This window comes from Triturus cristatus, chromosome 7 (genome assembly GCF_964204655.1).
Source record: "Triturus cristatus chromosome 7, aTriCri1.1, whole genome shotgun sequence".
In the NCBI taxonomy this organism is placed as follows: domain Eukaryota; kingdom Metazoa; phylum Chordata; class Amphibia; order Caudata; family Salamandridae; genus Triturus; species Triturus cristatus.
In genome coordinates this window covers 627,277,647-627,292,543 of record NC_140590.1, presented here as the reverse complement: position 1 = coordinate 627,292,543, position 14,897 = coordinate 627,277,647, and the positions used below count along the sequence as shown (strand labels likewise).

At 45.5% G+C, this 14,897-nt stretch overlaps 1 protein-coding gene across 2 annotated transcripts in view; it reads left to right on the top strand.

Annotated features, from left to right (window-relative positions):
* Positions 1 to 14,897, top strand: part of ERN1 (endoplasmic reticulum to nucleus signaling 1) — a 617,499-nt gene that overhangs the window by 329,659 nt on the left and 272,943 nt on the right. For both annotated transcript variants that reach the window (XM_085617236.1, XM_085617235.1), the window contains exon 6: positions 10,794 to 10,916. In XM_085617236.1, the coding sequence (XP_085473362.1) occupies positions 10,794 to 10,916 (123 nt within the window). The remainder of the gene's footprint in view (positions 1 to 10,793; positions 10,917 to 14,897) is intronic.

Sequence of the window (14,897 nt, the reverse complement as noted above, 5' to 3'; positions counted from 1 at the left end):
ATTGCGCAAGTGCTGCCTATGGTCCTAGAGGAGGCCTGGGCCATACTCTCTCAGGTTGTTGCTGATCAGAGAGATGTGGCAAAGTTCACCATCAGATGCAGACTTGACAAAGCCAACTTGCTGGGTAAAGTGATTTCATTGTTGGAGGCCTTGCGGCACCATGCCTGCTGTGAACATCTGTTTTTTCTGGGGCTATCCAGGCTTTCCTCATGGAATTGCCCTTTGATGGCTCACACCTTTTTGGAGACTAGGCAGATTCAGCACTAGAGCGCTTTAAGGACAGCATAGCTACAGCCATGTCCTTGGCTAATCTATGGTCCCTCCTCAACCCCAACCCGCATTCCACCCCTTTCATAGCCACGGAAAGAGTCTCCAACCACACCGATTACCCTCCCAGCTACCACAGACAGCAGGCTTCCTAGCCTTTTTGTGGCCCAGAGCAGAGGTCCCATAGACCTCGTGAGACAGTCAGTCAGAGGTTAAGTCAGTCCACCAGCCACCTGTCAGCCGTTGCCTTCAAACCTCCTAATTCCATCCTCAGACCATCCTGGATGCCCAGTGGGAGGCAGGATACTGCATGGCCTCCCACTGGTATCAGTAACATCAGACCGATGAGTAGTCCAGACAGTCCAAAGGGGATGCTCCCTCCCCTTTGTGACACCACCTGCTCCACCCATACCACCAACCTATGATCAGCTGATGGAGGACATCTCTCCTTGCTCCGTTAAGAAGTGCAGGCTCTTTTGGCCAAGGGAGCCATAGAAAGGGTGCCTGCATCAGAAGAAGGTAGTGGTGGTTTTTCCTGCTACTTTCTGGTGCCAAAAAAGTATGGAGGACTTTGTCCTTTCCGAGGTCTGCTCCTTCCTAACCTTCTTGAAAAGAAGTTCAAAATGCTCACTTTCGCCCAAGTTTTGTCTACTCTAGACTCGAGAGCCCGAATAGTAGCGTTGGACTTGCAGGATGCATATTTCCACATCCCAGTCCTGCCAGCCCATAGACACTATCTGCGGTTCACGGTGGGCCAAGAGCACTTTCAGTTTGCTGTGCTACATTTTGCTCTTACCAGCTCCCCTCAGGTGTTAATCAAGGTGGCAGTGGTCAGAGTTCATCTGTGGAGGTCGGGGATTTCAGTCTTTCCCTACCTCGCCAACTGGCTGTTAAAGGCAGAATCGCCCCAGGCAGTTGTCAACCACCTTCAAACTATGGTGAATCTCCTGCACTCGAGGGATTACCTATCAACATGCCAAAGTCACACCTGACTCCCTCTCAGACACTCCCTTTCATTGGAGCAGTTCTGGACACAATGTTTTTGGCTTATTCTCCCGAGAAGTGAGTCCAGGATATGCAGACAATAATACTGATGTTTCCACCTCCATGCTGAATTTCAGTGAGAATGCTCCATGTATCCTGCTGGTGATGCATGCCTGCTGGCATATGTGGGTTCTGCAGTGGGACCTGAAAGCACTGTGGGCGCAGGATCATGGAAATCTCTCCGCCATGGTCCAGATCTTGGATAGAACTGCAAAAGTCCTGCAGTGGTGGCTAACAAACCGCAAATCTCCCTTCCCCTACCAGATCTAACAGTGGTGTCAGATGCATCACTACTCGACTGGCGCGGCCATCTGGGAGAGATGGAGATCAGTCATGCTGCTTCCTTGTGAGGAACTTCCGTCGCAGCAACAGTGCCTGGTTCTGCACACGAACCTGTGCACCCTCCACTTGCATGCGTGGAGATTGAGCTGCGACAGTTGGCAGCTTTCGACCTTCCTCCCAAATTCTGTGATGATATTCTGGCAGCTAGACATCCCTTGAACAAGTCTGTATACTCCTGCCATTGAGATAAATTTGAGTCCTGGTGTGCTCCCTACAACGTTGACAACACCCCCCCCCCTTTGTGCACCTTTATCCAATGTTCTCTTGTGAACTTCATCTTTGACTCAGCAGGGCTGTGCTCTGGGCACAGTTAAAGGTTACCTCCTGTCATCTCTGCTTTTTTGTGGCTGCCTGGCCAACCTTCTTTCTTTTAAGTTACCTGTTGTGGCTATCTTATTTAAAGGCCTACATCATATGTTCCACCACACCATTCATCATGCCTCAGTGGTACCTCAACCTGGTCATCACCTTTCTCATGTGCAGCATTAAAGCCTTTACACAATTGTACTCTTCGGCTCTTGACAATAAAATCTGCCTTCTTAATGGGCATAACTCCAGCCAGGAGGGTCAGTGAATTATAGGCACTCTCTGAGTACCCTCCTTACACCACCATCTTCCCTGAAAAGCTGGTTCTCCGTACACTTAATCCTTCCTCCAAAGGTTGTCACTCTTTTTCATGTATCTAGAGCATTACCCTGCCAATCTTCTTTGCTCCACCTCATCCTTGCGAAAAAGAGGCGAGACTCCACCATATGGAGCCAAAAGGAGCGTTGCTCTTCTACCTTGACCGCACAAAAGAGTTCCGGGTAGATGATCAACTCTTTGTGGCTTATGTCGGAGCCAAAAAAGGGAAAGCTGTGCAGAAGTGGACCATCTCACAATGGATCGTACTGTGCATTAAGATCTGCTGCACATTCGCCAAGAAACAGCCCAGAGGGCTTCTGGGCTCACTCTACCAGAGCCTTAGCTGTGACCATTGCTATATAGCATGGTGTTCCTCTCCTGGACGTCTGTCAGACAGCGACATGGAATAACTGCAGACATTCACAAAACATTACTGCCTGGACAGTCTGGTCTGTTGTGACTGGCACTTCGCCAGTTCAATCCTGCAGGACATTTTGCTTTAATCGTGTTCACAGACCCACCTCTGGGGAGTTATTGCTTGGGTATCTATTCAAAGGTAAGTAATCTGTGACTTGAAGCCCCTATCAGATGACAAGTCACTTACCTTCAGTAACGCCTTATCTGGTAGAGAGTATCTAGTCGCAGGTTCCTTACCGACTTACATTCTCTGCGATCTGCAAACTGGTTAAGGTGTAAGAGACACCCTATCCTGGGTCCAGTCTTTTCTCACTGTGGCTCTGCAGTCCTGGCTTGGAAAGCTGTGAAAGTAACTGACTGTCAGCGTACTGAAGTGGTGCCTATATCAGTACCACACGTCATTTCCAGCACAGATGATTCAGACATGGAGCCAAATGACTCTACCTATCAGGCATGCAGAGGTACTGCTCGAAAGTCTTTCGGATCCAGTCTGACGCCTTGTGATCTTCAAAGGTAAGGAACCTGCAGCTAGATAATCTCTACCAGATACGGCTTTACGGAAGGTAAGAGATTTGTTCTTCTGTGTCTGTCTGATGTACCTTTGAATGTGTGATTAGTGAAAGAAGCAAAGCTGGTGTGCATTTCTTTGAATCAGTCCTGAAACTCGCAAGAGAACATTCCTTGACACCACTTGTATATGTACTGAGACACAAATTAACTTTCGCACATACTTGCTATCATTTGCTGCCTGAATGGGATCTAACTGTCTGCAATTCAGTGGAGACGGAACCGAGGTACATATGTTTGGCAAACTAGACCACAGTTGGTCACCAAGGTGGTGAGCAGCAGAATTGGGTAAAGCCCCGAATGTCGCCAGGTCTACCCGGAATCTTGGCATCCTTCTTGACAAAAATATTTCCATGGCCAATCAGATCAGTTAAGTCTCAGTGTCTTGTTTTTCCATTTTAGCCTCACTTCACAAACTTTTTATCTGGTGCACCCCTAACCATGGTGGCTAAGGCCTTTACAACCTCATGGTTGGACTATCGGAATGCTGTCTATTTGTGTATTGCATATTCTCTATTGCACCGGCTCCATGTGAATCAATCTCAGCTACCCATCTTATTCTAAATCTCCCTGTACGTTCACTGATCTCCCAGTATGTGAAGAATCTAAACTGGCTCCCAATTGAAAAATGTGCTCCGTTCAAAGTCTTCTGCTTTGCCCAGAAAGCACTTTATAAAACCGGCCCGGCCTTCCTTAATAAAAGGCTGAATTTCCATCATCAGGGCCGTCACCTAAGGTCTGCTAATCTTCACCTGGCCACCGACCATTGCATTTACTGATGCAGGACAAGTGCAGATCTTTCTCCTACCTTGCTGCTAAAAATTGGAATCTTCTGCCTGAATACCTTCATCACACATCGAATTTCCTCATTTTCAAATAAACCACGTTAACATGGTTAGTCCCTCCTTGATCCCTCTTTCTAGTGTGAAATCACTTATTCCAGAGCGCCCTTCCGAGGGCAGCAGGTGGTATTAGCAATAATAATAATAGCAATAATGATAGCCTTTAGGATTATGTGATCATTCATCCCAGCTAATAAAGGAATTATTTCTCTGGTATTGAATCTTTCATAGATTCACATGCTTGAATATTCCCCGTCGTCTAGATGGGAGTCCCTCGGTAATTATTACTAGTAGTATAAAGTCTTTCATCTGGGTCTATTATCATTGTATTTCTCCATAGAATTGATTAGCAGTCCACATCGTTTTGTACATGACTTAAGTTCAACCAATAAGAGCACATCTTGCACCCTTACCTCGTCTGCAGTGGCTTCACACCTCAGATTTCTTACCGCATGTTGTAGAAAGGGAGTTTCCCTGAGCTCTGCTCAGTTTTTTTCCTCATCACATTCTCACTGAGGAAGTGGCCTCCAGGTGAACGTATTTCATGCTATTCTAATCTTTCTCCATATCGGACAAATTCTACCAACATGTGACAGGGGTCAAAGAAGGGATTATTTTGCCCTCGTAAGACGTGTGAAGATGAGGCTCTTCTCTGAAGACCCTCCCAAAGAGTGTTTATACTGCCTGCACCCCCAATACAAGCCCAAGGACCGCAAGCACTGCAGAACATTCTCAGCCAAAACTCTTACAGATAAGGAGTCCAGGCTTTTATTTTGGCTCCAAAAAAGAAATGCTTCAGAAACTCCAGACTCTAGAGAGGAAGGACCCTGCCCTAAGGCCAAATAACCTAAAAAAAAAGAGTCAGATTGGACAAGGACACGGCAGACCCACTCAAAAAGACTCTAAAAAAGATGGACGAACAGAAACTAATAACAGTTAAGGTTACTTCTCTCAGACCTCAGGAGAAAAATGATCAAAAGGCATTTTCCTCTGCCGACGTTAAACAAAATCTGCAACTGAAAAGTCTGTCAGGTGGACACTAAACGGTTGAAACAGACAACTACTCAGTCAACAGCGAGAAGGTCTATGGCAACGACACCCACGATCACAGTGTCTTCCACTTCGTCGATGGCAACAGTAGTTTCAGTCTAAAGTTCGTTGATGGCAAGATTCTAGACAATGGGACCCTTGTCAGCACTCACTCTGCCTTTACCATCTTCGACACTGTCGATGGATTCACTGATGACGACTTCGTAGGCGCCGCATTTTCAGACAGTGGATAGGACACTGAGAAAACAGTGATCCTGCTCACAGTCTATGGCACAAACGACAGGCTCTTCTCCAGCTGTAACCGAACCATTTTTTAGGCCAGAAATAATGGTAAGGTTTCACCATTGCCTACAGTACGCTTTTTCGAATTGGGGGACACAGGAGAGGAAGACTATGACAATGGGTTTTTTGGGGAAGCCACCACTCCATCTCAACTACATGTGACATGTCAAGATTCAGGTGAAGAGGGCAAGAATCACAATACATTCAAGATAAGATCTCTTAAGGACAGACCAGAAAGACGAAAGGATGATGAACACCTCATGGAGTTTGAGGTTTATGATGATTCCTTTGAGGCACAACAGTTACAGGACCCAACAATGCAAATACCCGTGGCTTTGGTGCCGGACATTCGCATGATGTTGCATGACTATCATAGAAGGTTTCCTCCTAAGGCGGCTATGCCTTCAAAACCGGAGATGGCAAGGACACCCCAAACACATCCTCTACTGCATCCGCCAAGTGCGAGGGAACAGCAGGTTCAGATACCCCAACCAAGACAGTTAGAATCCATAGCCATACACGACTGTTGATCAAGGGGAGGATGATGAGGGGCATGAAGAGGGGGGAAATATTGCAGGACCAGACGACTGTCGATGATGAAAGACAACTACTGCGTTTCACCACCCCCACCTCCCCTCCCCCCCATATCAGCACCACCAACACCTCCAGGAGCTAGTTAGTTACTGATGACATCGGAGGGTTCCATGCACTTACTGAAAGGGCGACAAAAAACTTCAACCTACCGATGTTGACCGAGCGCTTCTAATATGATTTTAAAGAATCAAACAAGAAATTAATACGATCCATTCCAATCGTTGACCATATTTGGAATGAAGGACTGAAGGCTTTGAGAAACACCGCCACAGTAGCTGCAATGATACTGAGAATGATCAAAAAGTCTCCAGGCTGCTGGCTGCCTCCTGCTTTTTCTTTGGGGCTTCTGTCCCTGCAATGGAGCATGGACCTATCACTGCTTCGCATTTTCGGCCAGTGTCCTGCCATTGGCTGCGCTCTGGTCCAGGTACTTTATTTTTATTTTTTTATTACCACCGTTTTCCATACAGTCTGCGGACTGCCCTCCATGTCCTCCCCCTCTCCGTTGTTGTTCTTCCCTCCCCCACAGCTCACTTGTGGTGTTCCTTTCCCTGCCGTCCTCTCATTGTCTTTCTGTTCCCTCCCTCCTCCCACGCACCCGCACCTCCCTGGTGTTCCCCCCCCCCCCCCCCCCCTCCCCCCGCTGCCTGCTATCCAATGTCTATGCTCCCTCCCTCCACCCTTCCCCACAATTTTTTAGACCTATTGGATAGCACTTTTTTCTTTATTTTAAGCCATGTTGCTCCGAAGCCCACATTGATGACAAATATTGCGTAGGCAAACCTTGTGTCTTTGCCAATGCTTGTTTAATTTATCATTGCCCTGTCTTGCTTTATCCCCTTCTTTCTTCTCTTGTTCCATCCTTCTCTCCTCTGCTCTCACACCCTCTTTTGTTTTACTCCTCATTAATTGCTTTTCATTATCTCTGCCAGAATTTTATCTCGGCCTCTCCCTCCAGATGTTCTTTTGGAAACATTATAATATAATTGGATTTTTGGGGACGTGCACACTGGAAAGCAAAGGCAGGCACAAGGACATTAAAGTACGAGCTGTGATTCAAGCCCAGATCTTTTAGTTCTGATGTCTGCAACATAGCCTTTATGTCACATCTCTTCCCCAGATTTTCTTTCCCCCTAAGAGTGACTAATACAAACCAACAGCCTTCGCCTTCAATGCACCAGTTGTGAAACCTTTATACATTCACAGTAAGCTACTCAGAAAGGCTGAATCTTCTATTAGTTGCAAGGGCCAGGTGTTTCTGTGTTGATAATTGGGTTCTGAAAAACCCTGCATTTCCACAAAGGCAGCTTAAGATCATTTCCCCACCAAAGACGTTTCCACACTTAGAGCAAAGTAATGTTTTTTTACATTTAATATTTGCTTTCACTTTGTGCTGTTCTGGAGAACTACAATATATTGAAGCACCAGATGTTCACCTAACAGGATCGTTATTAACATTTTTACATTAGTGCTTCCTTGTTAGTTGAACAATGAATGAATTTCGTATTTTCACCTTGGCCGTCAAGGTTTTTTTTTAATAACTAGCCTTAGTACTTATTTTGCCTTGTGGGTTTCAGCCTCTAACTACACGAGTATTATTGGAAGACCCCTCCTTGACACCCAAAGTACTTAACTTTATTCAAGGAAACAACTAGCAATAATCAGCCAGGCCCAGCTTTGGTGCTATTCTGTTCTACTCAGGTGTTGCAGACAGGCTAGGCCATAATAAACCAAGGGAAAGTGCACTGTCTTTTGTAAACTGTGCCTGGTCCAGGAGCCCAAGACATGAAATAATGCTGTGGCCAAGTCCCAGACCTTCATAGAAGCTGGCGCCCATGCCCAGGCAGGTACCGAAGAAGCTGGTGCGCTGCCCCCGATGATGTTCATAGTTTCTGGGACAGAGTGCTGCCAGCATAAGGGTTTGAGATGCCACACAGAGGCACACTGAAGTATAGGAATTTATAAGCTCATTGAGCTCCCCCAAATATTATAATTCTAAAAACACATTCTGCCGCAGAGCCCAGGCCCTGCAAAGCGTATCGCCTATAACAAAAACTTGCTGTTTTCCCCTCTGCTGGCTGTGCTTCAAATTCAACCCTGAGCCCTTTCAGCTTGCAAATTGTGGAGACTTCAGTACATCCTGGTGCCAGGACGCCAGCATTTGATTTTTGTTTTTAATAGCATGCGGTTTTCGTCATATCCGATTATGATGGAAAGAGTCCCAGGACGTTGAGTTTCAGGTCTGACGGTGTGGGAGCAGCTTGTGTGGTTTTATCTTCTGTATTGGATAATTGGGGTGAAGGACATAACCATGGAGACTGTGGTGCAGATTCTAAAGGGTGTCCCGATCAGCACTAAAGTGTAATTTCTTTTATTTATGGAGTGATGGATTTTTAAGATGCTTTTGTTATTTAATTTTACAATTGTATTTTGTACTCTTTTTGAGGTGCATGATTAGATTTTGGGGAAAGTTGATGTATAGTATGTTAGTCAGTCTATTATTTTGTTAATAATAGCTCCTAATGTTTGCCATTATGTTTCATCAGTTTCTAGGATAAATGTTGCTTTTTGCTGGATTACACTTTTTAAAGGTACAAATAGGTAGTGTGGACTAGCCTAAACTGAGCGCTTAGAAAATTCATTTTTAATCATTGTATTAACTTGACTCTATTTATTGTTTTAATGAAATGTGCAATTTTTCTTGTAATTTATTCTGTGCTTTTGTGGTCTTCGACCGAAATAAAGTTATCAAAATGAAAAAAAAAAAAAATGAATTACTCCCTTCGTACATCAAAGAACATGGTTTAATGACACCAAAAGCAAGCCTTTGACAGGAAATTGGGATGAGAACACTGGAGGCTATATGAAAAGTCTGAAAGGCTGGAGATGTTCGTTCATTCTCCATACTAAGAAGCGAGCTGCAGCTTTGGCTCTCCAGGCAATGGGTTCCCCTGAAACTCGCGTGCATTTTATTCAATCCTTGTCTTTATATTCTGTGGCGGGGTAGAGAGCCTAAGGCTGTCTCCTCCATAGTGTCCAGATAAGCCTTTAGCCTCTTCTTCTAGCATCTGAACAAACTGTAGGTCAATAGTTGCATTCTGATACTGCTAAAGAATATTCCTGTTCCATTTTATGCCTCCCTCCAGCAAGTGTGTATTAATCTACACGTGTTTGCTGTTGTGTGTAGCACGAATGTAGCCACAAGGCTATTGGTATTATTCCTCCATTATCCAAATGGGGTTAAAGAGTCTCCAAAACAACCTCTCTCCCACAAATCCTTCCAGTCATGAGGTGGTTGGCACAGATGTAGAGTTTGAGTTCTGTCCCACCATCTCTATGTTATGTTATGTTATGTTATGTTACAGCGTTCTTTTATAGCGCACGGCTACTCGAAAAGAGTGTCCCGGCGCTTTCCACCTGCATCTCAGAATAAAAATAACACAACACAGCAAAAAAATGAGAAAAAGAACTGAAACTGAAGCAATAAGAACAGCCTAAAGATTAAAAAGCCAGGTCTTCAGGCTCTTCCTGAACTGGAACAAATTGACAGTGCTGCGCAGCGAAAGAGGAAGCGAGTTCCACAGCTGTGGGGCTTTGCAGCTGAAAGAGCGCCCTCCCGTGCGGGCCTTCCTCACCCGAGGGACCACCGCTTTGTAAAGGGATTCCGAGCGCAAGGAGCGGACTGGTCGATAGAAGGCTAGTCTCCGCCGCAGGTATCCAGCCCCTGATCCAAACAGGGCTTTGTGCATCAGAGTCAGGGATTTAAACTGGATCCGCTTCCGGACAGGCAGCCAATGTAGCGCCTGAAGCAGCCCGGAAGCTCGGGCTCGTCTACGCAGGCCAAAGATAGCCCGGGCGGCAGAGTTCTGTACCACCTGTAGGCGCTGAACTAGGTAATCAGGGAGGCCAAGGAAGAGGGCATTAGCATAATCAAGCCTCGAACCGACGAGAGCCTGCACAGTAATACGCCTGTGCTCCTCAGACAGCAGGGGCAGGAATTTACGGAGCATTTTCAAAATTCCATAACAGGTGCCAGCCAGACCCAGAATGTGTGTTCGCAGCGATAGCTGGTTGTCCAGCTTGACACCCAGGTTTTTAGCCACCAAGGAAGACTGTGCAGGAGGGCTCATGTCGGACGGCCACCAATGCTGCCACTCCGGATCGACACCGCAACCAAAAAACAGAACCTCGGACTTGCTCGAGTTGGCCCTTAGACTGTTCCGTTGGAACCAGTCAAAGACCAATGTAAGACAGTCCCGAATTCTCCCTCCATCAAACTCCTGGTCTTTCCCGCATGTGAAGAGGAGTTGCGTGTCGTCGGCGTAAGAGATGATCTCTAGATCTCTAGAGGGAATGATTCTCCAAGACCATCCTTTCCCCTTCTCCTTTTGTCACAAAACTGATCTAGAAGAAAGACCAGCAGCCACTTAATGCCCTTCATACATGCCACACACTAGAAAGTGGAATTAACTCCTGAAACCCTCATGGGGTTGGGACAGAAGCTCAACAAGCCTCTGCCTATGAAGTCCTGCTTGTGCCATTTCTTCACACGCTGAGTGGACCGGAGCTGCGGCTTGCCATCGCTGTATTTCACTTTGATAGATTGCTAGTACTGACGCATTTGCGGAGTCATTGTAACTCAACCAGTGAGATTACTTGATGTTTTCCTGCAGTTGATGGTTTCACCAAAATATGTTTTGAATAGAAAATGTTTATGTGTATGTTCGTATACAATTAAATTTGCATTCCCTTCTCGTCCCATAGGTAAAAAGCAGGATATATGGTATGTGGTCGATACTATGACTGGGGTAAAACAGCAGACCTTGACTTCCTCATCAGCGGAAAGCCTCTGTCCATCAACATCCCTCTTGTATCTTGGACGAACAGGTAAAGGCAGCTTGATCTTGAGACTTTTTCTGTATTATGATTAGGGCTCCCGGTTTTATGGTATTTATATTTGTCATTTCCGTCTGTATTTATCCACATTTATTTTTTGCTAATTTTACCTGTATTTATCCATATTTATTTTAGGTTTGTGAAAAGATAAAGCTGAAATGTGTATATTTCTGTATTTTCGGCCAGCTCCTCCAGACCCGCCAAACTAGGAGAAAGAGCATGCCGGAACTGCAAATATTAAAAAAATTGTGTGCGCGGCATTTGAAAATCCTTCTGCAAGTCCTGAAACGATTTCAGGACAGGTCCCCTCATGACATCGCCCAGGGTGGAGATCCCAATCACATCCCAGTCATGAAAGCCGGGCAAGGCCGCCAACTGCGGCAGACACCCATTATGCCAAAGCGGCGTCTCACGTCAGCTGATTCCACCAGCCCATCCTCCGCAACGCCTGTCTCCAGACCTGAAACACCAACTGTGTCACATTCGGCAAGGAACGCCGCAAGGGCGCAGAATAGAGAAGCGTGTGTAGTGAGTGGTCTCCCATCAAACGGCGCTCCAAGGCATACGCCGGATCCGACCTGTCGCCATACCACCATTTGTTAAGAACCAACAGGTGTGAGGCCATATAGTACGAGAGAATGTCCGACGTCGCGAGTCCCCCACAGTACGTGGATTTAAAGCAGGTGCGGAGAGCCACCCTAACAACATCCCCACCCCAGAGAAACTGACTCAAGGCCGCATTGACCTGGCGGAACCAACCCGGGGAGATGGGATATGGATGGTTTTGCAGCTGGTACAGCAAGCGGGGAAGAGAGACCATCTTGAAAACAGCCGAACGGCCATATATAGATGGGGCATGTGGGACCAGACACGAAAATCCTCACGCACCCTGTTCCACACCGGCACCAGGTTCCTCTCCCAGGAGATCAACCTCGCGTCCAAGAGAAACACACCCAAGTATTTCAGCCCCCCATGCACCACCTGCACCGCGGAAGCCCAAGCACCCGGGTCAGCCCCTCCACCCAGGACCCACAATTTCTGTATTTATTTAACCAGTTAATGTGCATTCGAACCTGAACCTTTGACAGATTTCAATGATATATACACACTCAGATGGTAAAATGTGGATTTGTAAGACATTATGTACATTTTAGTATCAAGGTTGTGCAAATCTACTGCTGTTTAAGGCTCGTTACTAAAATCCCCATATTTTATTAATCCCCTATGCCTGTCAATCCTCACAGCTATTGGCCTGGCAGTCAAGACGGACAGCATTTAGAGTCACTCAAAAACAACCCAATTTCCGCTTTTATCCAGATTTAAAACGGAAAACAGGGAGCCCTAATTATGATTAGTCTGATATCGCTCAGTATTACTAACCTTTTCTTTTAAAGTACTGTATATATACACGTAGATGGCCATATAATGGGTCAGTGCTGAGAAAAGCATTCATTTGTTAACTATGAATTGGTTTTATCTTGAAACTGTTGTCTATGAAAGGGGACATGTGATCCTATGCTATAGCGGTCCTGATTTAGCGTGTGGAATACTTTTTGGGAGAATTATTGTCAAAATACTCAAAAAGCTTGTTGCACCTGTTAGCCTTTCTCTCCACGAATTTCAAAGGTAAAGAAGCGAACTCTCTCTTTGAAGAGATGTACACAGAATATTCAAGTTTTGTTTTATAGGAAATCTGTTTTAGTTAGAGGTCTAGAGAACAGTAATACAAGTAGTTGCCCATGGAGCTTGTGAGAAGAACACAACTTAACACTGGAAAAAAGTCCCCCTCTGCTGCTCCTTTGTCTGTGGATCTTTTCCAGGGACAAATGAAAGAAATTATGGAATGTTAAGTTGGCCACAGAGGGTGTTAATTATTTAGGTTACTTGAGTAGTGAGAGGGGTCAGAAATGATGAGATAAAGTTTACATAGAGTCCTTAAGGATATGGCCGATGGCTGCCTTCGTTTGGAATGTTTAACTTCGAGTGTGTGGAGTAACTGTAACACTCGTAACAGGTATGTGGTGTCTAGAACATGAAATGGCCATTAGCACTTGTTACATTACCAAAAAGGCACTTTGGGAGTATTAATAAGGTAGTAGGGATTTGAAAGTGTGCTCTGGGGATTTGGGCTTTACATTCGTTAATTGTCATAAAGGCATTGTTTTGCATCATTCACAATGTTGTTTTCAAGATGGTATGAATGGAATGATGTGCTATTGTGGTTTCATCTTAAATATTTTTCATCAAACCTTTTTGCCTTCCCCACCATACTCAGTTAAGAAACGACAAACAATAGCAGTTTGGGGCCACCCTTTGTAAAATGCACAATCCTGTTCTGCAAGGAACTTCATAAAAGCAGAATGTTATCCTCTTTAGCTCTTGCGTACAGACTGCTATTAGCTATTCATTTGTTGTGGGCAATACAGATACTTACAGTGGATTGGCTTTCATGTCAGTTTCATTTGCTTTCTTCTCAATCAGTGGTTTTCTTTCCTCTTCTTGTGTTTGTCCCCCTTCCTTAAGCACTGCTTCTTTACCATCCTTTTGATCGTTTTTGTATATTCAGGGACTTCTTTTTTTCTTTTTCATTCAGCACTCCATGGGAGTGCATTTGTTATCTTGCGTTCTCCCTTGTGCACTCATCCCTACTCGGATCAGTACCCTGCGCCTTTTGTGTGGCTGCCCCCTTATTCTGTTTGCCCATTGCTTCTCTTTTCTCCTGTTTTGTTTTTCATTTGAACAACCCCCACCCTTCACTCCCATTGCTCCATCTTTCTGCTGCATCCGCCACTCATCAGTGTGTATTTCAGTCAACACCACCTCTCGCCCACCTGGTCCACTGTTGCTCCCGCCATCATGGTCTTTTTTTATTTTGTGTTTTTGGAGGTGCTAGCAGCACTTGAATGTCAGGTCACTCCTTTATTTAAAGAAATTCTCTTTTTCGCTCCTTTAATTATTTTTTAATTTACCATACGAAGATAGGCTTCCACCATCTTGGAACAGTGAATGAAAAACTAAATAGCCGCCACGTTGACGTTCACATGCTTTCGTGGTGGCGCATCCTCTTATGTCATCAAGCCAGGCCTGCCATAGCCTGGTGATTTATTTTTATTTATTTTAAAGGTTTTATATAGCGCTGGCTAGACCCGGAGGTATCGGAAAGCTTTACGTGAGTATCAGATCATAGTTGCAGGCTACATCATTCCAAGGTTACATAGTTTTAGAGCATGGCAACATTGTTACTTGAAAAGGTTGTGATAAACAGTAAGCACATATTCGTAAGGGAAAACGCAGGCAAGGGGAGAGATTCAGGGTAGGGGGGGTAGGAGCAGGGGAAGTAGACAGAGGGAAAGAGGAGGGGAGGGTGAAAGACACAGCATGGAAAGATGAGGGGGAGGGCGACGGGGACACAAACCGGTAGACGAGTCAAAGCTGCGTCCAAATTCCAGTAAGCTGTGATCCTAAGGGAAGTGGTATAATTTCCCCATCTCCGTTGCAAGAGGCTCCCTTTACACAGTGGACTCTCTCAGAGGGGTCTCTGAGACTCCAAGGCCTACATACTGGATCCTTCCCCAAAAAGGGGAGAGGGAGTGCTTTGGCAAGGGGTGCCATACCATACCTCAGCTGTGAGCTGTGGACTCTCTCAGCGGGTTCGCTGAGACTCCAGAGTGTAAATATTGGATCTTTCCCCAACAAGGGGAGAAGGAGTGCTTAGTCAAAGGGCACAAAGGACAGGGAGCTAGGCGGTGTAGCAGGCAAGGGGAGAGATTCAGGGGATAGGAGCTAGCGTATTACATGAGGAACAATAATATTACAATTTTATAATAGTTATAAATTACATACATTTCAAGAAAAGCATTTAAAGAACATAGGGGACAGGTGAATGGAGCAAGGAAGGGTAAGGGGATAGGGTAAAGGGGTAGGAGGAGGAAACAATATACCCAGTTAATCAAGAGAAGAGCAGAGGGCAGC